Source organism: Poecilia formosa, unplaced genomic scaffold (genome assembly GCF_000485575.1).
Source record: "Poecilia formosa unplaced genomic scaffold, Poecilia_formosa-5.1.2 Scaffold566, whole genome shotgun sequence".
NCBI classification, from domain to species: Eukaryota; Metazoa; Chordata; class Actinopteri; order Cyprinodontiformes; family Poeciliidae; genus Poecilia; species Poecilia formosa.
Window position 1 is genome coordinate 136,405 of NW_006800505.1, and position 26,830 is coordinate 163,234.

At 37.4% G+C, this 26,830-nt stretch overlaps 1 protein-coding gene across 2 annotated transcripts in view; it reads left to right on the forward strand.

The window, feature by feature from the left end:
- The window catches only part of LOC103129672 (copine-5-like), an 86,171-nt gene extending 60,858 nt beyond the window's left edge, over positions 1-25,313 (forward strand). For both annotated transcript variants that reach the window (XM_007540844.2, XM_007540845.2), the window contains 7 exons: positions 6,267-6,313; positions 7,936-8,117; positions 10,202-10,329; positions 14,195-14,297; positions 19,649-19,706; positions 19,951-20,024; positions 21,013-25,313. In XM_007540844.2, the coding sequence (XP_007540906.1) occupies positions 6,267-6,313; positions 7,936-8,117; positions 10,202-10,329; positions 14,195-14,297; positions 19,649-19,706; positions 19,951-20,024; positions 21,013-21,201 (781 nt within the window). In that variant the 3' untranslated portion in view covers positions 21,202-25,313. The remainder of the gene's footprint in view (positions 1-6,266; positions 6,314-7,935; positions 8,118-10,201; positions 10,330-14,194; positions 14,298-19,648; positions 19,707-19,950; positions 20,025-21,012) is intronic.
- The last annotated feature ends 1,517 nt before the right edge of the window (positions 25,314-26,830 follow it).

The window sequence follows — 26,830 nt, forward strand, 5'->3', positions numbered from 1 at the left end:
TATATATATATGCGCTCTTATAACCTAAGAGCTTAATTAAAAACACATCACATATGGAAATGTTCCTCGGTGGATCAGCAGCTGCCCTGATTTTTAGTTTTCTGCTGCTTTGCTGCTATTGGCTGAGTGTCCCAGATCCATATTGGTTTCTCTCCAGCAAACTCAAGTAGACACAAACACTGCATACCCCCACATATAGTAAACCTCACTGTCACAAACACACTCTCAGATACGATAAGTTTAAACAAAGATCTATAAAAAGAATTTAATGCTTAATTTACTATTTTTGATTATTCATTTGCTTTAATATTCATGTTCTCAAACACCAGAATTAGCATTTGTGCATATCTACAGTAACCTACATTTTGGGTCTGTTTACGGGATTGCAGCTATTGTCTCTTTAAATCCCTTCATTTAGACTTTGAATTGGTGTATTTGATATTCTTTGAGATGACATGTATGTTGAACGGTGATTAAATAAGCAAAGTAAATTGAATCAAGTAAGTAAGTAAAAGTTTATTTTTGTAGTACATTTTCACAGACAGTGGTCACAAAGTGCTTAACAAGAAGGGTAAATCCAACAAAATACACAGAAATTTACAATAAACATGTATATCATGTATATCTTTGAATAAAAATTACATTAGGAGGCTTTTAAAAGTATCCTCAGAATGCAAACTCTGTAGGAAAAATCTCCTTCTAGCTCTTATGGGCAGCCAATCTGATGTGATTAGGAGATTATTAGGGATTAAGGATTATATGACCCCTAACTCTAACCCTAATTGCATTCTGTAGAGCAAGATGTTTAATATTTAATGATTAAAACAAACAAGCAAAATTTACCTCTCTCATGCTTTTCCATTAATTAGCTTTACCCAGATAAGGAATGCAGTCTTAGCTGAGGCGGTACAGCAAGAATCCTTCATTATTTTGTTGCAGGGATTTAAATATATTTAAATCTCCCCAGTTCCTTTGTGCATTTGCAGACAGTCTCTCCTGTTTGTGTATGGTTGCTACAGTATCTCCAGTGTTTGCTTTGATAAAACCCTCAACAGTCTGTCATTGTGCCGTAAGCTTTTCAAAAGGGGATCCCAGAGATAAAAGCTCTCTGAAAGATACCGTCAACAACGTGACTGCTGCAGGGATGGGTCAGTGTTTCTTCTCTGTTTATTATAGGTTAAAATGGCTGCGATTTACAAGAGACTTAATCTTTTTTTGTCTCTCTGGTTTTGTCTTTGGAAGCAGAGAGCAGAGCATTAAACAATGTAGCTGTATCCTGGTTGTTATCCGGGTGAGCACTCTGCAATAATTGGAGTATGATAAATTGGAGCAGATCTCCTGAAGATTTAATGCAACATTAACTCTTAACCACGGCGTAAATCAAAAGTCCTACACCCAAATCCCCACCTGCTCTTCTCGAGTCCACAGGTAAATGCTGATGACGTAGTCGTGCTTTAACTCGTTTAAGGGTAAATGGCGGCTGGCGGCGCAACGAAACATTACTTTGTCTGGTGGATAACAAACCCTTTCAAATTGTAACATAAAATAATTCCTCTGGTAAGATGTTGATCGTAACGTTTCTCTGTTAATTAACAAAAACAAGTTTCTGCCTTTTGGTTATTTCTGCATCTGCTGTGGTTGCAGCTGATTAGAGGGAAACTGAGATCTGATGCGTACAGTAGCTCCACATTGCTCACATCTGCTGGACCTGATGAGTTTGTTTAGCTGTGTGTCTATTTAGTGCAACTAGAAACATCAATTTGGTGCAGGAATCAAGTGGATTGCAGATGAACCATCGTTACAAAAATTAGAGGAGATTGCAGCATGGATTGCTAAGCCATTGTAGGAAAGAGCTTTTCTTTTCTACTTTATCAAAATCACTGTATCTTCTGTTTTGACTGGCTTGTTTTGACTGTATGCATAGCCTTTATTAATGTGAAATTATTTCCTCTTTTTTACTTTTTGACAAAGTAAAAAAGGGGAAATAAGACATATTGCATTTTATATATTGTCTGCAGGTTAGAAGACAAACTGATAAATTAGATAAGAATGATCTGGTGGAAATTTAATTTAATCGACCATGTAAACTTTATACAGACAAGAAACAAGTTTGGTTCCTTGATTGTGAAAGGCGGCTGCCTGAATTAGAAAATGTGTAGAAAAATATCAGAAACTAGATATTTTTATGTTTTTGGATAACAAAAACCTATTTTTTTTCTTTATATACTAAGAAGCAAATATTTTTTTTTGTTTTAAAGAAATTTTACCATTTTATTCAAAATTTTGTTTTGTCAAAATTCTGTCTATTTGAATGTGCAGAACCAAAATGTTTGCAGTTTCAGGGTTTTGCTTAAAACAGTATTTCATATGTGACTTTATGATATAGGGTTTAGCTTTTATGGGGTCTTTGCTTGAGTTATGAATGAAAAATCCATCTATTCTTCACATCCTGCAAGTGATAAAATAGTGAAACAAGTTATTACTTATCCCTACCTTATAAAAAATTAGAGATCTGAAAACGGGGCTGAGCAGCGTGTTGTAGAAAACTGATGTCAGAGCTAACTTTGATATTTTAGATCTCTACTATTGATTTCTCCTCTTTTGTGGGATTTTTGCTCCACTGCTCCATCTCCACCAGGTGATAACCAACACAATGCCTTTCAGATTATTTCTTTTTGGAGGGAAAAAGCAATTTCTTTTTTCAGAGACACACCTCTGCACCCTGAGCACGTTTACAAAACAGGAGGTTTTAAAAAGAGATCTTATTTCAATATTTTTCATTAACCTTCAATTGGTGCTGAGATTCAGCCTAATAGAAATAATTAAAGTCCAAAAGATGGATAGCGCTCTGTTTCAACAAGGCTAATGAAAGATTTATATTCCCTCAAAATGAAATCTGTAGTTTGATCAGGCGGGTTAAAACACTCTTGTGTTCGGTTTGTATGAAGGTCCAATAGCTTCCTTTCAAACTACCCTGATCCTTCTAAAACTGAATAAAGTGATGCTGTTTATTTTCAGTTTTTATTCTGTTGTTTGACTTGAGTTCGTTTTATGGTCCGTTTACCCCATGACTCTTTCAGGGGATCATATAATTGGTTTTCTTCATCGTCATTTACAACCTCTAATAGATATGCATTGAAAATATAGCTGGACTTCATAGCTGCAGCATTTCTTGCATTCTTCCATGAGGTCATGTAATGCATGTGTCACATTGCTTTGTGGGGGGAAAAAAAGCAATGTTTGCAGACCTCTTTGGTTTTATGTGCCACCTGTTTTTTGTTCTGACATGGGGGCCACTGCAGCTCAGCTCACATGTGAGTTAATGTGGAAGCAGAGGCAGAATATTTCTCTTTGAATCTATGCATGAGACAGCTGCTCTCAGTTTTTTTGCCCAGTGAACCAGAAACTGTCTTGTAGAAAGAAATGTTTACAATCATTTTGAACCTTTAGTCATTTTCTAGTTCCAAATAGTGATAAGCCACCATAGTTTTGTTTGGAAGAACTTAGATTTGAGTCTGAATACTTATGACCATGTGATATTGCAGTCTTTCTTTTTTAATAAATTTGTAAAAATGTCTACATTTCTGGGTTTTTTTCTGTCGAGATGGGATGTTAAGCGTACATTCATGAGAAATAATATGAACTTTTTTGGTTTTAGCAAATGCAGCAATGAAACAAAGAGTTAAAATTTAAAGGGATCTGAATACTTTCCGTACCACAAGCAGACACAGAAGACTCGTTGGTGTTGCATCTAGTCGTGACATTTTTAAATGAACCATGACAGTCATATATTTTTAATACATTTTGTCCTATTTTATACATCCAATGTCTCTGAATCAACTCATGTTGTAAGAACTTTTGTATTCTTCTTGTTTTAAAACTGTGTGTTTCTCATATAGTTAAACTTCATTAGTAAATTATACCAATAACCCAAAGGCAAACTGTTGTATAGTGATTTTTTTTATAAGTTTAGCACAGCCTTTCATAACAAACAAGCTGCCAAAATCTTTTTATTTTTTTATTTTTTTAAAGTCACATTTTGGCCATTTTCATGTTTGTCTAATTGGAGTGAATTTTTCCATTTGCAGGCTATCTTTGGATGCTGTAACCAGTCATTTAATGTGGTGCTAAGGCTAGTTTGAGAGCTGTAATTTTATCTGGGGACAATTTGCCATGAAATTGTACGAGACATTTGAAAACCTGACGTCTGATGCATTATCTCCTGGCCGATAAGAAGAAATGACAGTGACAGGTGAATTTGTCCTTTGAATAATGCATCCTTGATAAATGAAGAATTACCTTCTTTCAACAATCCCAGATTTGAATGAAACTAGGATTGAAGCCCCTTGAAGTCCCTTGTTGTTTGCTAATGGACCTGCTGAAAACAGACAACGCTGGCACATCAGTCAACATTATTCCATATCGATTTGTTAGTTTGAAAGTGATTTGCTCAGCTCTTAAACAAATCCCCACTTAGCCTCACACGTTAAATCAGTCAGACGAATAAAGACATGCACTATACAAGCATCTTTGGATGTTCCCTTTCAAATTTACCAGTCAGTGAGACGATGTCTGACGTGTCCTAGATATTCAGCCAGACTTATAGAACCTTGATCAATAATTTAGTCTTAGATTTAAAAAAAAGAAGACAGAAATGAGGAAATTATATTAATAAAGCCTTTGAACACACACAAATATAAAACATCACATATTTTCTGTTGTTGCCCTGACAATATTATGTCAATATTACAATAGTATACAATATTACAATATTATAATGGGCAATATTGATATTAATAACAAGAAGTACAATTTTCCACGCCTCATTGAATTTCTGTTCCAAATATAAATTCCTACTAAATGTTTTTTTTTTTATGTGAAATAACATGACCAAAAAGCTAATTTCATACCGTGTAAAATTTTGTGACTTTAGCTCAGGCACACTGATTCGATTTTCTTATCCTAACATTTACAAGCAACAGCAGAAATCAGCAGAGTTTTACATTGACGCCGCATGCAAACCTAAAAGTTCCCTCTTGGTCTGCTGAATGGTCCAAATCAATGCTGATTAATGAACTGAGGTCAGTCTCGGCAGGAGGAAGCCGCTATTATCTCTGATTCTGCATGTGTGAATATCTGAATGGAGGTGGAATCAAAAGGAGGCAATCAGTGTTAATCACAAAGAAAGGGCACACACTTTGATCCAGGCTTCCCTCCTCTCTGTCCTTTGTTTCTCTCGCAACATGTTTAGTTTAGAACGAGGAGGAATGTTTAGTTTCTGTTCGAGGTTTTGTCTGCCGCCACAGCAACAACAAATAGCAAAAATATTCAGGGTACTTTGTGAACGAAAGCTTGTTTTTCAGTTTTATTACTTTCATCATATTGATTCGTCTTTTCATTGTTTTTATCTTAGAAAATAATCCACTACATTGATACAGAAGCATATCAATAATCGAGGGTTTAATCCCTTGGGCCTCATGTACATTAGTTTGTTTCTAAACTGAAATAAGATGGGGATCTGTCTAATGATACAACAATGCAAAATGAGGATTGAAAAAAGCCGTGTTTTAAATGTAAATTAAAAATGTCATGCCATATGTCATTGAGTAAGTCGTCTCAATAATCAAAGGTGAAAACTGTAACAGTTTTTCCAGCTTTCTGGATGTTTCCACTGGTATTTTTCAGTGGTGGGTTTCGAGTCTTTGGGATTATTTGTCCGTAGCTCTGATATCCAAAGACCTAACTGTGTCCTTATCTGATTTAACAAAAATGCAGCCATTCGTGTGTATTTATGGAAACTGCAGGTGGAATTAATGAACCATGATCAGTTTTTCCACACATTGTTTCTTTAGCTTCACCGTAAAGAAGGACTGAGCTGCATAAACACTTTGCAAAAAAGAGATCTACTTTAACGACTGGCAGTGAGTGGCTATTTCAAATGTTTGGCATTTGAAATAGCAGACACTTTGTGTGCTCTAATAAAGGCAGCATTTTAAATCATCAATTATGACCGTGATGCATGCTATACATCCCCTTTTCTATGCTTGACAAGATCCTGCGTTAATATAATTGGTCGTGGCAGGGAGCATGCAGCTGTGGCAGTAGATAATAAAAGTGAATTATAAACATGTTACTTTTGTCACACCTCTTCTAAGAAGAGAGAAGCAACGCGGCGCTCCCTGAAACCTGGGCGAGCCTCATTAGACTGCAGCGTTGGGTTTTCCTGCCTCTCGTTTGGCTAACATTTGTTCTTGTTTGTGTTTCAGAACTCAGATTCACTTCACAGTGGCCATTGATTTCACTGCATCAAACGGTGAGTGTTTTGACTGCAATTGCGCTGCTCGGCTTTTGTATACCATCAGATGCGTGTCATACCGCTGGGGTTTTCTTTCTGCTTCTGATCTTCACTCTTTGTATTGTTCAGTCGCATTTATTACAAGTGCGAAACAAGATCTAATGCATTTAATTCTGATTCTGAGCAAACTGAACAGAGACGAAGCAAATCTACATATTCTGCTGCATGTCTATTGAACTTTTACATTTGCATTATATTATAATGGCTGACAAAGTTGTGCATGATTCTGTAGTGGAAGAGAAATTATCCATGTTTTTATTGTTGGGTGTCCATACTTGTTTTGGACGTCTAGAGACTGTGGTTGATCGTTGTCCTTGCAAAATAGCCCAAACTCAGTCAAATTCAAACAAGAGCCTCTTTAAAAAAAATCATTTCCAAATCATGGCTTGTCTTGTGAAATGGATTTGAGGATAGTCTTTGACAAGGTCACTCAAACACTTTTTTACACTTTTTTTTACCTTAAATCTTTCAATCAATCAATCAATCAATCAGTCGAGTTTATTTATCTTGCACAGTTCAGCAACAAGGCAGTTCAAAGTGGTTTACATCATAAAAACAAAGCCATAAAAGACTGAGTCAATAACTGAGACTAAACATTACACTTGATGATTGCCATCATCAAAATCATCAACACATATCAAATATGTTGGTCAGTGTTGAATTTATTATAGTTCAAAAGCAGCTTTAAACTGGTAACTCTGACTGCATGGCGAGTGTCGTTGTCCTAATCAAAGTCACAGTGTCAGGCCTCTAAAAGGTAATACTAAAACATTAAATATCATTTTCTTTCACAGTCATAAGCTTTGTGTTGATCAGTGATAAAAAAAATAATCTTAACTGAAGTTTGTGGTTGTAACATAAAAAACAAAGTTTGTGAATTGTTTCTTTTTTAAAGGCATTTTATATAAAAACACGAAACATGAATTTCATATTGACATCCATCACAGTCCTCACTCTCTCCTTCACTTAACACTCCTGCTATTAAACAAAATTGCAGATGCACACGCTTTTATTGCTGCCTCTGAAATCCCATCAGAGTTTCATAATTATGAGTTTTTAGGGTTTTTTGTTGTGAATATTTCAAGCGCACACCTGGGTACAATCAATGTTTCTGGAGTGCCTCATAATGAAGCCCTGTCTGCCAAAGTTTCTTTTCCACTGATGTTAAGATTTTTGTGAAAATAATGTCACTTAGAAATAATTCCTGCATTCGACAGACACTTGACGTATCATCATTCTTGGTTGTCATGTATTTACTTATAGTTTCTATGCAAATAGCTTGTGACTAAGCTGGGGATTCTTTATTTCTCAAAATAAACTCATGTGATTTTGCACACGGTTAACATTAGCACACTTTCCCTTAATAACTCAGAAAGTTACAGAAGGCTACACCCATAGCTTTTATGTTTATTTCTGCCACACAAGAGCCTGCTGTAGCTTTGTTTTTTATCCACAAAAATAAACCAGGTGGTTTCATTGCTGCATTTTATTCAAATCATCCCCTTCCCCTCTTGCAGCTGTCAGTTTGCTCTCTGCCTCCTGATGTGCATCACTGACTAAGACTTTTCCTGTGTCCAAAGGAAATCCATCGCAGTCCACTTCGCTACACTACATGAACCCTTATCAGATGAATGCCTATGCCATGGCTCTGAAGGCTGTGGGAGAGATCATTCAGGACTATGACAGCGATAAGATGTTCCCTGCACTTGGATTTGGTGCTAAGCTCCCGCCTGACGGGAGGGTGTCTCATGAGTTTCCACTGGTGAGTAAACAGTGGGATGATTTTGGACAGTTTCACCTGGACTTGACGTGGATCAGTGCGAAAGTAATTTTGATCCCCGTATTTCAGCTGAGATCATGCGTCTCGTTTAGCATGTGTGGATACGCGTGCATGCATGTTTATTGACATGAATGCGACTACTTGCACATGGCAAACATGACCCAGAAGGAGTTTCCATCCCTTTGTAGTGTAAATTAGGTTCTGTAGGGCTGAAGGATTCTTAAATCAATTTAGCTTCTCTCAGCCAGCTAATGCACTCGGCGGCTGCACGGTGCAGCCTAATGAGGAGTGTGTCTACAGGGTAATGTCTGCATCACTCCATGCCGCCATTAAAATTTGCAAATTAAGATTCATCTCACCATATAATTGAAGCCTCATTTCTCTTCATGCTGTATTCACACAAGTGGGCGTAAAAGTAAAGTTACATCCCTTTGTGGAACATTTGTCACAGTGTCGGGGTTTTGAAATTTGCCCCGCGGTCAAGGAAGATAGCATTTGAAGCGAGGTTTGACAAAAGAATCTCTTGTGATATCTTCTTCTTTTTTTTTTAAATTCTCCCCAAAAATGTCACTCAGCCCTCTGACAGCTTTACGGGAGCAGGGGAGTCATCATTCAATGAGATGGAAGATAAAGGGAGAATAAGAAAACAGAGGACAGTCTGAAGCACTGGTTGGCAGATTTGCTGCTCTACTCTGCAGTTTAACCTTTAGGTAACACATAATGCTCATCCAGTTTAAACACCGACCCTCAGCTCTTCCTTGTTTTTCTCGTTCTCAGTAGGGCGTAGTTGCCGAGGAGTGAGCCAGGAGAAAGATCGATAACATCCTTGTAACCGGGGGATAGTGTTACTGGTCAGAGTCTGCAGGGAAAGCTGGCAGGAGAGTACAGAGCTCACTCTTAATGAAGTGCTCTAGAGAACTCAGGACCTTTAGGCTGTGGAGAAAATTTACATTACAGCGAGACGGTGACACTGAGCGAGCAGCAAGGACGAAATTGAAGTTGGTTGTCTCAATGTCTAAGTGGGCGGCCAAAATGTATTTGGGGAGACTAGAAAATGTCTGTCTAGAAAAATGATGACAGATTGTGAGCATCTCATTAAATCATCAAATTGTTATTGCTGTCTAAAATGCTTCAACTGAATCTAACTTTCATTTTTGTACTGTTTGGCACTTATATCTCAATGAATTCAATGTTTTTACATTTTTGCAAGTGACAACCACAAACTTAAATGTAATTTATTCACATCCCATATTTCAGTCAACACAACCTTTCATTTGTAGATGTACTTTTGAGTTGTTTTTCTTACTGGGAGTTCAAGCTACACTCCAGTTTCTACTTACTTGCCTATTTTCTTCCAAGACTGATTTGTATTTGGTTCTAATAATGTTCCAAACAACCAGCTTTCCTGGGTTTACTGAAGAAAAGCATCCCTGCAGCATAATGCCACAACCACCGTGCTTCATGCTGGGAATAGTATGTTGATGTGAAATATTAGTTTTCAGCTAAACATAGCATTTTGTTATGTAAGCAAGAAAAGGTCAGGCAGATCAACATCTTCTACAAATTTGTTGCTGCAGAAAACTGTAAATAAGGCTCTCTAAGAATGTCTTCCCTCATATCGTTTATAAAAGCCATATTTTAGAGAATGACAATCAGCTGTCCTGCTTAAAGACTTCTCCACCTGAGCTGGAGATCACTGCAGCTCCTCCAGTTTTCTTGTTTCGCCCTTCATCTTAAATGGGAATCAATGTCTTTACTGATTTGAACTTTTGGTGAATTGTTTTTATACCCATAATTCTCTGAGATTCAAAGCTTATAATACTGACTTAGAATCAAAACCTGCTTCAAAATATCCCCACAACTTCATACCTGACCTGTTTGCTGTGTTGCTTGGTCTTCCTGAATCTTTTTGTACTCTAACAAGCTTTGGAGGCCTTGACAGAACAGCTGGCAAATTGACAACGTATTTGGCTCAACATCTATCAGTTTTGCACGGAGTTTTGATTAGTTTGGGAAATCATATCCATGTTGTTCTTGCAGTAACCGACTTGTTTTGTTCCTTTCAGAATGGCAACGTTGAGAACCCGTACTGTAATGGTATGGAGGGGATTCTTGAAGCTTACCATCAAAGCCTTAAGACGGTTCAGCTGTATGGACCCACCAACTTCGCTCCTGTTGTCAATCACGTCGCAAGGTGCAAACGCAAACGTCTCCCGCTGCGAATAAATCCGAGCACAGTTAGTTTTTCCTTGGAAGCCAGTCTGTGAATGTGGCAACTGCGCTGCTAGAGGTATTAAGTCTGCAAGTGGAGGTTTTCTCTCAGAGCAGAGAGGAGCTAATGATGGAGAAACAGTCAGCTGTAAGGCAGAGATGAAAGGAAATGGAAATCAGACGAGGCCCGACATATTAGAGGGCCCACCGTTTTATTTTTAGACATAATGTAGATATGAAAGTGGGAGGAAGGATCACGTGAACTGCAGGGAAATTATTTCATGTCGTGTTGCCCTTCTAGAAATGCTGGTGACTTAAACTGTTTATTTAATAAAGGAGTTTTTTACAATAAGTGGGGAAAAATGGCTTTAATTTAACATTGTGACTGAAATGTCCGGGGTCAGAGTTCAACAAATTAATTTTCTGGCTGTATATGAAAACCTAGTTGTTTCTCAATAAATAGAAAGCACAGGAGGTTTGTTAAAGGTGGTCAGATTTTAATTGAAATATTTGTTTTTAATAGTAATGCCATAAAGAAACCTGTCATAACTGCATGTGAAACATGCACAAATTTGGTTTTATAACCATGTGTAGTTTAATAAAACTAAAAAAAAAATAATAAAAAAAAATTCAATGTTTTTGTTTTTAGAAATCATCCAATTTATCTCTCCTTTCTGAGGTACTGACTCCTTCTTAAAGAAATTAGATTCACAGCTTTAAATAAATTATGAGTGAATCCAGTTTTGAAGCAATTTCTCTGCCCTCTAAAATTTCTGGATTTAATGACATATTCAACAAACAAGACAAAGCAATACCAGGTCTGAGAATATTATCAAATGCTGTGGAAGAAGCTCTTTGTCCACATCACCGGGTTCAAGAGCAATTAGGGACACGTCCTTCCTCCTCATGACGGTTCACAACATGAAGGAAATTCTCCTGGACGTGTGAGAGGTAGACGCTCTGAACGTGTCGCCCTAGCAGACGCTCTGAAATTATTCTCACCACTTGTTTGAATTTACCAGACAGTTTCTTCCAGTGTATTATAAGCCTGGAGGGCCACCAGGCTTTACTTGTATCCCCATCAAGCTAAGAATTACTTATTTATTTAAGTCTTTTTAAAATGTTTTCATTTTTTAAGACTTTATAGTGTCATAAAGGGTGGTGGTTGATGGTGAGGAGATGACGCTTAGACCCAGGTAAAATGAAGAATATGATGGTTTAATGATGATTTGCTCAGGGAATCAGTCCAAGACAGGCAGCACGGCAGGAGACAAACACACAGCTAACATGCCGGTAGCAACTGACTAACAGAACTAACATGCGAGCGAACACAAACCAGGACTTGGCAGTTCCACTGGAGAGTGTAGACAGCAATTGACGTTAGACATCCGTTTGACAAACTTAGACAAGGATCCGACAAGAGACAAAGACAACAGGTGGACTTAAATACACACGGGGTAATCAAGGGAACGAGACACACCTGGGAACAATCAACGGGGAAGACAGAGACAAACTCACAGGACAGAAACTGAACACAGAAAACTCTAAAAAATAAATACACAGAAACATGGATCATGACATATAGTTGGTGTCCAATCTTCCAATCTTTTAGTAATATGTGATATTTTTGAATTTCCTGTCAACTTTAAACATTTTTTTTACTCAAAAACACGATGAGCCGTTGGATGAATGACTCCCCTAGCGCCCAACCACCAGGCTTGGCAAGTTTTCTGGGGGAAACCTCAAGAGATCTGTAAAAAAAAAAAAAATGGGTGGTGACGGCTCTGCCCTTCTCTCTGCTTTAATGATCAAGGCAAAGCAGTGCAGTTCTGACGTCAAAATTACAAAATCAATGCTCAAACTTTAGGGTAATTAATCACAAAATATACTTGTGAATAATATTGTGCTCAAGAATGTTCTTTTTATGGACATCTCAGACAGCTCAGAAATCCAATGACAAAACTCCACACATTCAGAACCAGCATGCCTTGGTGCGGGTCTCCGACTGCCAGCCATCTTGTATGGCACCCGCTCCTGGCGCTCCTCCCTGCTGGTGATGGGCCACCTGGAGGTTTGTTCTTGTAACTTCTTCAGGCTGAGCCAAGCCAAACCCAGGAACCATCACCAGGATGCCCTGGTCTCCGTGTCCAGGGAAAGGCTGACCTCTTCTTGTGGGTCTGCCATTTAATCGAGATAATTGAATCACTTTTGGTCCGACTCCAATTTGCCACAGGCTGAAGCCCAGAGCAACGCTGCCCTCAGGATCAAACCTCTCCACCACAACAAGTTAGTAATTCAATGGAGGAGCAATTAAAATATGTTTAACGTTCTCTCAAAAGTTAACACCACAGACATTTGTCTGTGGTGTTAACTTTTGAGAGCAATTGAGAACAAAACAGTTCATAATGGTAGCTATCGCTTAGCTTAGCCAATAATAACTAGACATCGCACCACAAAACATAAAGTTGTTTTAATATTTCAGCAACTTGCTCCAACAATAATCACTGTTGTGTATTTTAGCATTTAACATACAAAAGAGACTTTAAAATCAATCATAAACTCAACTATGAATATTAGGGCACTGTCAACTCTAAAAGCAGAACCGGCAGGGCAAATAAACCCAATCCGAAGCCGACGAGAACAAAATCCCCCAAAGGCCATGTTACTGTATTCCACGCACCGAAATGTAGGCATAAAAAGCAACCCAGAAGGCTTTTATGCATATTAAAACGTCACATTACAGTGTTGAATAGTCTTGATTCAAAGCTAATGAAATTCATCATAAAGTTCTGCGTTTCTTTCAGCCTCTCCAAGGCTAATATGTGCAAATTTGAGTGGAATAAATCCTATTTTACAAACACAGTTCACATTTAAAAGAGAAGTTAAATCAAAACAAGCCAGAGAGGAGAAGAATAACTTCTCATTGTACATGAGGAGACACATGCCGTCACATCTGTTGCAGAAGGGCATGTATTTTTTTTTTTATGTGGCTGAATAAAGCAGTTTGTGCTGTTAAAGGTTTAAATAACGTTGATGTACGACGCAAGCTGTTTCACAATATAAAACAGGGTGATAAATGGCTCATGCTTTTAATATTATCATTTGCCGAATGATGAATGAAGGAATCTGTTTATCCTCGTGGGGATATTCTTAAAAGTGTCCACTGAACGTGTCCGAAGTTACTGTCGAGAAGTCGAGGAGGTCAAATGTCTCTTTAATCTTTAAACGCTGTTCATTGCTCACGCTGCTGCCACCGACGGGCACGCTCTCCGATTAAAATGTCAGCGTCTCGCAGCCAAATTTCTCAAGCTGGTAGGAGGGGAGTGGTCAGCACGACGGCTTCACCTTTGACCTGTCCTTGGAACCTGCAATGACACTTTTTGTTTTGTTTTGTTTTTTTTTCCTCCTCTGGCTCATCAAAGTTGGTCTTATAGGTGTTAGGCAATCAATAATGTTCTGAAAGAATAAGACCGCTGCGATTGCATAAACAGTTTAATAAATTATTCATGTGGAAGCCAGCGATGGGCATTTAAAACTAGGACAGCCTTGCAGTGGTGTCTCTCTGATGGGTTCTGTAATACTATCTGTAAAGACCACCGAGATGTAAGAAGCTACACAGACTTTTTTTTAGCTTTTTTTGTTATGTTTTTGTGTCACGCTCTCAGTGCAGTGACATGTTTATTTATTTTTTGCATTTCTTGATATATTTGACACAGTGGTTACTTCTCTGCGGCTCTCGGTGGTTTCTGTCAGTCCATAGCCTCGCACATATGGCTCTTTTAAACATTATTCAAGCTCCACTTTATTTTGGTGCTGCTCACATTCCGCTTTTCATTCCTCTGACCCAGGTACGCAGCAGCCGTGCAGGACGGATCTCAGTACTTCGTCCTGCTCATCATTACAGATGGAGTTATATCAGACATGGCTCAGACTAAGGAGGCCATAGTGAATGTAAGTGCTGCTCCACACTAGCTGGAGGATGTTGATCTGTGTGTTCGGCTGTGCTGTGGCATTTCAGGTGCTTTTAATTTACTTTGGTGCAGCTCTCAGGCTTTTCTGTTACTTTCAGAGTTTGTACACCAATTGGAGGATTTTTAGCAGGTGTTCTCCCACTCTAGACTTTCCAATAGTTCTCCTTCACACTGCTGATCAATTTAAGCAACTTTCTAAAAACTATTTGATTCTAATTTGTTTCTTTATTTGCGTTTTCTTTCTGGAATGTTTATTGTATTTTGATTACAAAGCTGATTTCGGGATGAAGTTTGCACAGGAATATTCGTCGACCAGGTTAACGCTCCCCAGCAACACAGCTCTGACCCCCAGCAGACTGGGTTTAAAGGGAATTTGCGACTGTTAATCAAACCTTTCGAACAGCCACACCTTCCTTTTAAGATCTTGTCTGCTGCTCTGCTCTCTGCGCAACCTGAGTTTTCACTCGCTCCCGCTGGAACCAGGATTCTCCCTCTTCCGTCTGCAGAGCTAAAGCCTGGATATCCTTTTGCATCCAGGCTTCGTTCTGCAGAGACAAAACCACAAAAAAAGGGACTTGATTACATTGAAAACCTTTGCAGTATGTTTTTAAAGAATATTTTTGACATTTTAGATCATAGCTGATGCTGACCAAAGCTGCTGTCACCATGTTTTTTTTTCTTCCTGCTACATATGTTGGTATCTTTATAAATGCGTAATATGTTGGCCTAATTTGAAGATTTTCTGAAACAGCAATAATGTCAAATCTTTTAAACCCCCTCTTTTTATGCATCTGTCAAAATGAACAGTGTAATATTTGTGATGTGCTACTACATCTGAACAGAGTGAGTAATGTTTTGTTGTAAAATTATTGTGTTCATTGTCTGATCTTGGTACTCATCTCACCATCACCACCAGGAATCAGAACACAGGCGTTTGTCAACCTTTTGATACCTGCCACTTCAAGCATTTAGCATGCCGGGCCAAGTGATACATCAGTTTATCTTCCTAATATGACATTAAGCATTGTGTTTTTATCAGGTCATTACTGACATTTGCTTCTAGCTCATGCATATTTTGTAGTAGTTGTGCTCCTAAATGATGTCTCTAAGTTATGACTTATGCAACTGCACAATCTGTTTGTCTATTTATTTCTGCTCTGAATTTATGAAGCAGAAACCAATAAATAAATGCTGCAGGAAACAATGAAATTTGAACCCATTTCCGATTATAATAAACACTAATGATGGATCCATTGAACTGATTAATTCAGAGATAAGAAATGAGTATTGAATGCAGTAAAAATATGCTTAATTTAAATTTATCTCATGTAGACTATACCAATTTAAATCTCTAATAAACCACTTGAGTTTGATTAAATGTTGGTAATTCACTTTAAAAAGGATTCTTGGTCAGTTTTATATGTTCCTGTCTTTGTGCTGGGTAAAAACTCCAACTTATCCCGTCCTGCACCCAGACCCTCTCACTTCAACAATTTAGTAAATCACCTTAATTTGAGAAAATATTTGGAAGCATATCAGTCAAGTTTTACTTGGAATAAGTATGACTCCAATGTCGAGTGAAATTGCTGACCAGTTGTCTTGTAAATCCATGTAGGCAAAACCAAATTAACTTAATTGAAGTTTTAAGATATCCATTTATAAAAATGAAAGCTTACAAGTGGTTTTATTTTTGGACCGTTTATCATTGAAAAGTATTCATGAGGAATTGAATTAGATAACACAAAATGAATAAACAGTTTTCCTGGGTTTATCTCAGTATGCAAGTTTGTTTCAGTAAGAAGTGATAATATATATTTATTACACACAGAGAAATATATTTCCAGTGTTTTTTTTTTTCTTTTTCCAGAAAAAAACCCAGATAATTATGACTTATGGATAATGAAACCCAAAAATCAGTTCATTGAAATGAAAATTTGAATATTACAAAAGATGAATCAGAGTCTGTGTTCTGTGTGCTTATGCACACCAACACTTGTTCTGGGCTCTTTCTGTATGAATTACTGGATTGAGGTGATCAGTCTTTAATATCGGCCCTCTGCTCATTTTCACTTTTTTCTCTGGTGTCTCTCTGCTTCCTTCTGAGATTCCCGGTGGGGTTTCGAGTCAGGCAAGGCCACAGGCCAGTTTAGCACAGCAGTGCCACAGCCATTAAAGCCGGTGTTGGTACTCGTAGCAGCGCGGCCAGGTGCCAAGTCCTGCTGAAAAATAAAATCATTATCTTCATCAAGTAGCTCTGCAGAGGGAAGGATGAAGAGCTCTGATCCTGGCAGAAAGTTAATCCTGACTTTGGACACGGCTCCTAAATTTAAAACTGACTGAGGAAACTTCACACGGGACTTTAAGCAAACTGAATTATTGGTCTCTCCACTTGATTTCCAAATAAATTGCAAATTTGACTTTTATCTGAAAGTTATATTTTAGTTTGATTATGGGCCACTGAGGAAAAGTTCAGTTCTTTTTCTCCTTAGCGCAGTTAAGATATTTCAGAGAGGCTAAGCAGTGGGAATTGGACACCTGAAGCCTTTACTGAAAACACCTGGGTCTCTCCCCGTCTGCAGCTTTACCTGATAAAATTGAACAAAATAAACACTGAAAATGTATCACTCAGTGTGTAATTGATCTAGATAATATATAAATGAATTTAGCAATACATTAGGTATTTTGTTTATTAAGATGCACCTGTCTAAACCTCTAACAACATTTTATTTTCAGGATTATGCAATTTGAGGGACTTCACAAATACATGTTCTCATATAAAAAATATATATATATATCAAATTTGAGAAGGAAATTTAAAACTGGCAAAAAAAAAGTGGGTTTCCTTTAAAGGAAAAATAGGAATTGAAAAGTTTAACACTACATATTTTCCATCAAGTGAATCAAATGACCTGATCCGAGCCACTACGGTTTAACAAAGCCTGTTAATTTAATTAGTCTCGTTGCTCTTCAAACAACATAACGGCAGTCAGTGGTTTTCCTCAAGCAGACTTTACGAGAAAGCTCTGAAAAGGTAAGGCGGGTTTATTTTTATAGCACTGAACATGCACAAGGAAAATCAGAGCCATAAAAGGAAAGACAATGACTTGGACCTTTAAGAAGATGCTTAAAAAAAAACTTAATTTGTGAAACGCCTCAAAGTATTTTATAACAGCAAGAAATATTAAAACATGTATTCACTGCAAATCTAAATCCAAAAATAATCTTCAATCTAACACTTTAAACAGGGAAATAGTTTATTCATCAGAATCTAAAAAGGTTTTCAGTTTTTTCTTTAAAGAAGCCTCAAGTGTCTGCACTTTTCTCTTTTTTAGAGAATTACTGCACCTTAAGTCCACTGATGTGCTTTTTTCTCCATTTTAGCTTCTTCGAATCTCCTCAGGTTTTTAGTTTGAGCTGGACTTAAACATACTCGTCTTGTCTAGAAATGCACAAAGTAAAGAATACACACAGCTGGTGTGTACTGTCGATTTGGATGTTTTGTTATCATAGTTGGTGTATCTTCAGGTTGTCCTTCAGGATGTGTGAGCAGTGAATCTGAATTTGTGTTGGACTGAGCTCCCCTGAGTGACTTTACCATACAAGCAAAGTAACAAATGGTGTAGACTGAATAATTCAACTCTGAAGGGAGGATTTGATCTGGCATTTATAGGTACAGTATGTGCTTGTGGGACCTGAAGGGGGAAAGGGGGCAAATCGAATATGTTTTTTTTTTTTTTTTTTTTTTTTTTTTTTGGAGCAAGTGGGAAAGTTCTTTAGGAGTGAACGAAGCAGAAAAGATAAAAATGGAGGAAAAAAAGAGTTGGAGGGAGGAAAATTGATAAAGACCGTGAAGGGGGTGGTCCTCCAAAGTCTATTTACTCCTATCTGTGACAGACCTCTCCCTGGGGGAGGTTTTTCCAGGAAGCCTGACCCACTTTCACCCTGCAAATGCATTTTTACCACAAGCACATATCATTCATTCATGCCAGTGCTTTCATATTTTGAACATCAGTGCTGCGGTTTAAGTGCATGTAGCTCTGCACCACAGCTCAGAATATGATCCGCATTAATCTTCTATGTTAAGATTGCATTTTTGTTTAGGCTGGAGTTGAACATACAGGCATCATTGGGTGTTTTATAAAGCAGACTGTGGTGCATTTCTATAGCATAACAAATGAGGTATGTCAGATAAAGTGGTATGTGTAGGGTTTTTTTTAATGGCTACTCTCACACACACACTTTATACTTGCAACGTTAGAATTATGCCTCCATTTTATGTCAGTATTTTCTCTTATTCTTGCATCCAAAAGCCTGCCTCACTTCTGATTTGATCTTTCCTGAGGTGTTTTTCCCAAAGTGTGTACAGCGACACCCTGGTGCAGACGTTCAGTCCACCAGGACAGGACAATCCTAAGTGCTGTAAGAAAGACAAAACATCTCCAAGAAACAAGGGAAGAAGCTCAGATGCCTTCTAGCACCTGTCCTGTCCTGGATGACTGAGAATCTATCAGCTTAACTTATTTATTTATTTTTGTATGTTCCACTAGTGTGCCTTTTTGCCACATCTCCCTTAAAACGAGCTGCTATTTCAAGGGACTTCCTGGTGAAATGAGCGTTGGATAAAACGTAAATAAATGCTGCAGATGTTTGTTTAGGATTTGAACATCAACTCATCTGGAGTTGTTACTTTGAGGTTATGTTGCTTTTCATTTAGATGGATGGATGGATGGATGGATGGATGGATGGATGAATGGATGGATACCATACCATACCATACCAACTTTATTTATAAAGCACTTTAAAACAACCACAGTTGATACAAAGTGATGTACAATTTAAGAACACAACATAATAAAAGTAATTTAAAAACAGTTTAAAAACAAAAACATACAATTTAAAACTAAATCCCACTGGTGTTGAAAGCTAAGTAAAATAGATGGGTTTTAAGACGAGCTTTAAATGGATGGATGGATGAGAGTTATAGAAGAAATCTATTCAAAACTTGTAAACTCTGTAAAACACTGATGTTGAAAAGCCAAATAAACTTGGTCGAGCTGAACATAATGAAAGTGCGCCGGTTGCGCGCTGCAGCTTTAAATAGCTTCGCTGACGTTAGCAGCACGGCATGTAAATTAAACACTGTGTATGGCTGTTAGTTAAAATGTTCAGCAGGATTTTGCATGAATCAAACTGAATAATGTTTCCCCACAATGCGACGCGACATAATGAGATGTGAAATGGATGTGCTCCAGTTGAAAATTGCATACTTGTTAATGCATCTCCTCCTTATACAAAGACTGACTGATGATGATTCTTTTGTTTTTATGACAGGCTGCAAAGCTCCCGATGTCTATCATCATTGTCGGAGTTGGCCAAGCAGAGTTTGATGGTAAGAAAACAAACAAACAAAAAAAAAAAAAAAAAGGAAAATATTGTTTTTGTGCGACTTTGTGTTGGCTCTGTAATGGACTTCTGAGCTATCAGAAGGATAAGTGTTTTCTACAAGAATCATCGTTTTCAGTGTAAACATAATTTTGACTTTCTTGACGACTCATTCAACAAAACAAATGTGTATCCATTTAGCACCACATCTCAGTTGGGATTATGTGATTAAGATATGTTTGTCTCTGTAGCAATGGTTGAGCTGGATGGTGATGATGTCAGAATCTCATCACGAGGAAAGTTGGCAGAGAGAGACATTGTGCAGGTAAGAAATGTTTCATGTTGATTCCCTCTAATACTTAAAAATGTTTTTTAAAAATCCCAAAAGTATTGCATTTGTTTTTAGTTTTCCTTTTTCATAGAAAAAAAAATAAAGTAAAATCTACAAATTTGTTTGTTTTGCAGTATGTGTGCATTTACAGGAGTTCATTTGTGCCCAGTTTACCTTGCGTTCTTTTTTGGGCAACAGGATGTTGTATTGTGTTTCCTTTTATTTATTAAACTCCTATATTTAAGGTTAAAATTTTGGTATAGCCGCATTAAAAAAAGGAACATTCACTAAATATACTAACGCAGTAAGTCGTAAAAATGTCTCGCATGTTTCCAGTTTATAGAATTTTGAGATTTCAAACGAAAAGCTTGAAAACGATTCAGAAAAAAAAAGTCATTTAAACTATTTGAAATTTAGGTTTTGAGTGTTTTTCTTAACCAAATGTTTAATTTGTCTCAAACTCACTTCTCTCATCCTCAGCAGCAAACCACAGCTTCACTAGTGTTTGGACACAGGAAGAGGTGATATAGAGGATTCAAATCATTTTAATCTAACATTAATTTGAGTCCAAATTGTGTAAAACCTAAAAACATAATGGATTCATGAATTATGCTGCATGAGGCATACCATGGGGTAGTAGCAAGCAGTGTTCCCTTGCAGCAATAAGGTTCTGGGTTGAAATCCTGGCCTTGGCTTGTTCTGAGAGTTTTCTCCAGGTTCCTCCCCAGAGTCCAAAAATGAACTGGTTACTCTAAATTGCTCTTGGGTTTGAGTGAGTGTGTGTTTGGTATTTTGCCCTGTGGGACTCTGTTGCCCTGAGATGGAAATAATTTAGGCAATTATCTTTGTCTTTTCATTCACGATTCAGTATCGTGAGGTTCTAATAGGTACAGAAAGACGTGGCCTGCTGGAAGGAGCTTTTATTTAATATTAGTTCTTTTTGTTGTTTTTTTAAGATGATTTATTGTCTCGTGTGTCACAGTTCGTACCATTCAGAGACTACATGGACCGCACAGGTAACCACGTCCTCAGCATGGCCCGGCTGGCCAAAGACGTTCTGGCTGAGATCCCGGACCAGCTGATCTCCTACATGAAGAGCAGAGCCATTAAGCCCAACCCCGTCCCCCCACCGTACTCCTCCTGCAAGCAGCCCGAGACGGAGTCTGTTTGATCCCCGCCTCTGACATCGGCACCGCTTTGGCCGGTGCAGGTTTCATATTAATGCAAACGATCCTTGTGAGGAGAAAGTGGGAATGATTTCCAGGCACTTTGACCCCAGTGAAACACACACACAACAAAACTCTGTAAAGAGCCAGAGCAGAGAGACGGCTGTAGAGGAACGGGTTGGTAATCGGAGGGTTTTATTTTTTCTCTCAGAGCACCGAGAGGAGAACGATGTAAAGGGAAGCTTTAGATGTTTGCTGTCAAACCTGTCAAAGTGGTGATGTGACGGAAACCTGTAGAGCGAGGCCTTTCTGAAGGCGTACACATATTAGGATGTACCAGTTTGTATTTTGTTTGTGGTACCTTTTTGGAGTTCATGTGTTAATCTAGGGATCCTGTTATGAATACCAGTTTTTATTTATTGATTTATTGCAGAAATAATTTATTGTTTCGCAGAGATTTTATTGGGTTGGGGTATTGAAGTCATATAGAAATATATATCCTGTAGTTTTCCATCTTATATTTTGTGACCAGCATAAGGAAAACTATCATTTCTACGACCATTTCTACTTTGATAAAGCCTGTAACATAGAAGCATCGGACACAAATCTAACAACGTAGGAATCATTTTCGCTCATGGGAAATTTTTTGACTGCAAGCTGTAACATAGTCTACCGCCATACAGATTTTTCATGTCTTATATGCATTTCTAATCTTTATATAAACAGAATGCACTAATTAGTGTCAAAACAAAAGCACAAAGTCCTCATATTATTAAGTTAAATATGTTCACTTTGAAAACTCAAACCAGAATGAAAATCATTTGAAGGACGGCAGATCACATCTTCTATACTAGAAGAGCTTTAATATTCTCTTCTAGTATTTTAGACAAATTTATTATTTAGGTATGCATAATGCTGAATATTCTTATATATTAAACTATATTTTACTTACCATATTGAGCAGGATGTTTACATAAGAATGACTGCGTAATTCCTGGCACATCCTCATACATTATCTGTATGCAAAGAAATAATTGTACTCAAACTCTTTTGCCATCTTACTATTTATTTATTTATTTATTTCCATTGTATTTGTTGCTAGTGCATGTCGTTATCTGGAATTTTGTTTGGCAAATTTGAAGGATCCTTCAGATTTTATACTCTGATGTCAACTTGCTCCCATAATTTCTTCCTTAAATGTATTTACATTTCGTTGAGGGAGGTCTCAACAATCAGAAATCATTGACCAGAAATTGAAATGCATTCATATGCACTTTTTTTCCCCAAATATCTAACAAATACAACAATTACTGAATGACTTGAGTTGAGCTAAAACTTGACTGTACTCAGTCTGGATCCAGTGTTTTGTCCATATCTACATGTGTATTTTTCTCCATGTGTGTTTTTCCCCCAACAACCACAGACACCATTTAAAGCTAACACTGTTTTATTTAGCCTTTAGTTGTGTAAAAAGCCTGTAAGAAGCATGAATTAATCTTTCACTGCTGTAGCATGATCTCACATTAAAGATGTTCAGAAATCCAACCTTTTATCTCACATTAAAACATTAAGAGGAGTGACTGAATCCCATTGGAAATATGGTTTAGGTTTAATCTACCTTCAATTAACCAGGATAAAAACTCTTTTTTACAAGAGTGTCCTGCACTAAGAAGGCTTCACTTTATCTGGTGTTAATTTGGCCAATTTGGCCAAAACCTGAAATGATGAAACTTTCCTCAATGCCCTTCATGCTTTACAAGTTTCTAAGTGGTTGTGGAAGAGAAACGATCCCTTAGCACAACAGATCCTCCACCATACTCAGCAGTGGCCATGAGTTTCTTTTCCACACACATTTCTCTGTTATTTTACTCCAAACTGACCTGAAGTAGTGACGGTTTTTGATTGTTGATCAATTGCTAATATGGATTCTTAGCAGCACTATTCATTATTAAACCTGAAATACTTTTTTTCCTTAACCATCTTATATAATTATCTTCACTGTTTGTGTTATAAAATAAAACTTTAATGACTGCACCATCTAATGTGTGAATATGGGAAAGTTTAGGTACTTTACTGACGGTTTTCATAGGGTCTGATGTGGCAGAAATTGTCACTGGGTTGTTTTTGTTTTTGTTTGTTTTTTACCTTTTAAAAAGTTGGATTTTTCCAAATTCTTTACTGTGAGATTATGCAGATGCACCAGAAAAGCAATTCATGTATCAAGTTTGTACTTTTACAGGGTTGCCAATAACAATAGTTAATTTTTGTTATGAGTTTAAGACTTTGGACAGTTGTCGATACATCTTTGTTGATGGCATCATCTTTCAGTTCACTTTCTCCCTGTCACTCGATATCTTGACCTAGACGTGCCTACCGTTTTAAAAACATATCCAAATTAAGTTCACCCAGGTGTTTTACGTGGATACATTGAAATAGTTGGAAATGATAAAACCTCCAGATTAGGACTGTCGCAGTGGCAGCTGTTGAATCACTCTGTCTCCATCGATGTTCTGTATATTTTATACCTTGAGCTTGTCACTAATGTTCTTTGGAGTAGTTGCTAAGCCTTGCTGTACACTTTTTAAAACCAAGAACTGTTTACAATTTAACCGTGGCTATTTACATTAATCACCTTTAGGACAGAAACAGCACTCATAGGTTTTATGAAGATATTTGCTTGGGTTTCTACTTTGTTGATTGATTTATTTTTCGTCTTATTGTGATTTAAAGTATTATTGAATGACAGTGGAGAACCAATGTTTACACAGGTTTGTTGCTTCATCACAGAATGAGTCAGTTTTTTTTGTATGTTTATGCAATGATCTTTCTTTGCCGTTTGCTGTTTTCTTAACTCCTGCTGCTCTAAGCGCTCTCAGAGAGCTGAAAGAGTCTGATGAGTCCACAGAAACTCAGACCAGAGGCACTAAACTTCTTAGGGTTAGCTCAGAACCTTTTTTTCTTGTTTTTACATTTTACCGTCAGAAGACAAAGAGTTTAATCTGCTGCAAACGTAACCACTTCTTCTGATCTCAGACAAGGCTGCCAAGTTACATAACAAGTTATAAATAACGGTATACCTCTGCAGAAGCCATTTAGTGCAAAATAAAACTGATTTATACTTCTGAAATAAAACATAGCAGATTGTCATCATTTAACAGTTTGAATGTTGACATCTTATTTGCATACAATGTTTTTTTTTTTTTTTTTTCCAGTCAGACTCTTCATTTTTCACAATGCGAAGATCATTTAGCAGCATGAAGCAAAGAAATGAGCATCATTATGCAGGTCGTAGTCTGTGACAAAACGGAGAAAAGACAGCAAAAGCATTTGAAGCAGAGGTGGTGCGCTTTCAGAGGGAAATAATGCATTCATTATGACACCAAATCAGTTTAAGTAGGATTAAATGTTGTATTTATTTATGAGCACCTCTTGTAAGAATATAAAAGGGTTTTCTTCTTTTCCCTAAGGCCAATGATACTCTCACGGGGAAATCAGAAAAAAAAAACTACCAAGGACACAATAATCACTCTTATGCAATTGTGAAACATTAAGCAGTTCTGAGTTATATTTTTCAGCAGCAGAGCAATTTATTTTCCTTCGCGGAAGTTGATTTTATTTGCTATTTCTTTTTAGCTGGTCTTAGAGGCTGAACTCTAATTATGTACATAAGCCCTGTATGAGGAACGTCCAGTGCCAACGTGTTCAGTTGTTGAACTTTAGCCTCTGTAGACAGTGTGCATGTTTGTGCCAAAGTGGCAGGAAGTTTGGTGGTTTCTCTTTATTTCACCTGATTATCGCATCTCCCACTGACTTTATTTGTGACAGAGGGCGCCGTTCGGACATGACGGCCTCTTCCGGCATGTTGCATCTCTGAGCTTTGTTTCCATTCTTTTCCTATCAGAAACATACTGAATGGGTTCTTCTTGCCACTGCTCCTGTTTTAACCCAGGTTGTTTACATACCTCTTTTGATCTCTGACTTGCATGCTGAAAAAAAAAACAAACTAAACTATTTCCAAACCAAGTGTTGGACACAATACTGTCGTCATACTGTGGTTTGTGAAATGCTTTGTAATGGATTGCCTTAACTGAAGATCAATAAACTATTGATAACTTTGGCAGAATGTGGTGCAGAGTTTTTCTTTTTAAATCTAGCAGATAATGGACTGAGCTGCAAGTTTGTGATAATTTAAGAAATCACAACAAAACGGCATATTTTTACAGGCAATTCCCACCAGAGAAGTCCAACATTAATGTATATTTTGAGCAAAGTTTTTGAAGAGAAACAGTGGATCTCAAATGTGTAAACACATAATTTAATGCCAGCTTGTAGAGCTCGTCCATCTATTATCTATATCTGCTTGTCTTCCTGGAGGACTGGTGCCTATTTATATCAGTCAAATGCACAAGAGGCAGGGAAATCCTGGACAAGTTGCCAGTACATCAAAGTAATAGACAAGGGAAACACAGAGACACACAACTATTCAACATACGCTCACTCTTAAGTGCAATGTAGAGACACCAATTAATCTGTCATGCAGTTTTTTACACGTCTGGTGGAAACCAGAGAACCCCGTACATAAATTACCTGCAAGAAACCTGTGGCTAAAGAGGATATTCCTCCTCTGAGTCAGAGTGAGTCCACTCATATGATTGACTTCAACAGATGGGGGGGGGAAAAAATGAAGTTTTGAAAAAGCTGAACCAGAATCAAGAGCCAAATCTGAAAGAAAATCATTACAAGTAAAGCTCATACTATCATGTTTCCAGGTAAATATTTCTTACCTCAGTTACACCTGTTTCATCACACAAAAGCACATCAGACCAGATTGGTTGAAACACAGTATAAATATATATAGTTTAGTCAATTTTATATTATTTCTATGCTAGGTTTTGTGTTTTGGTTCTTGGCTCAAACACGTTTTCCTCTCACTTGTGGGTTTGCATGCATCTGCAAACGCTGAACAATATGTGATAATTTGGCTCTGCTGCATGCTGCTTCTTTGCTCCCAGTAATTTGATGGTAACATTACAGCATTCTGTCAAAGCGCTTCTTCTGGCCATTATGCAAGTTCTCTCGGATATGCATTGTGCTGATCCCTCCTGGTTTTATCTGTGTTCGCACTAACTGTGAATTTTGTCTGTTCTGGTGAATCACTGTGGCGTATACTGCTCCTCACGTTTGGGAGAAAACAAACACAACTGCAAAAATGTCATTTTGAGAATCTTCCAAAATAGTCGAGTCATTCATTGTTGCACACAGTTTGATGCAGCAGTGATTAATTCATTAAATCACCAGTTTTTGACCAAGTTATCAGAGAGTCTTCAAAACTCCTCATAACAAAACCAATTGTTTTGTTGAACTACTGTCATAAGTGCTTTGTCTTTAGAGTATCGATAATTATTTTTGGTAACATCTGCTGTGATTACTTAGTTGAACATGCTTTATAATCATTAAAACATTTCTGTACAAACTTGAAGAATTTGCTCTTCAACTGTATCTTTTCAATCTCTAAAAACACATTTTAAAGAGAAACATCAATGTTCATCAAAGACACATTATAAACTGCATAAAGAGATGCAGGAATGAAATGATGTATTTTCATCTCCACCCCTGATGCTTTCTTTTCTTTAT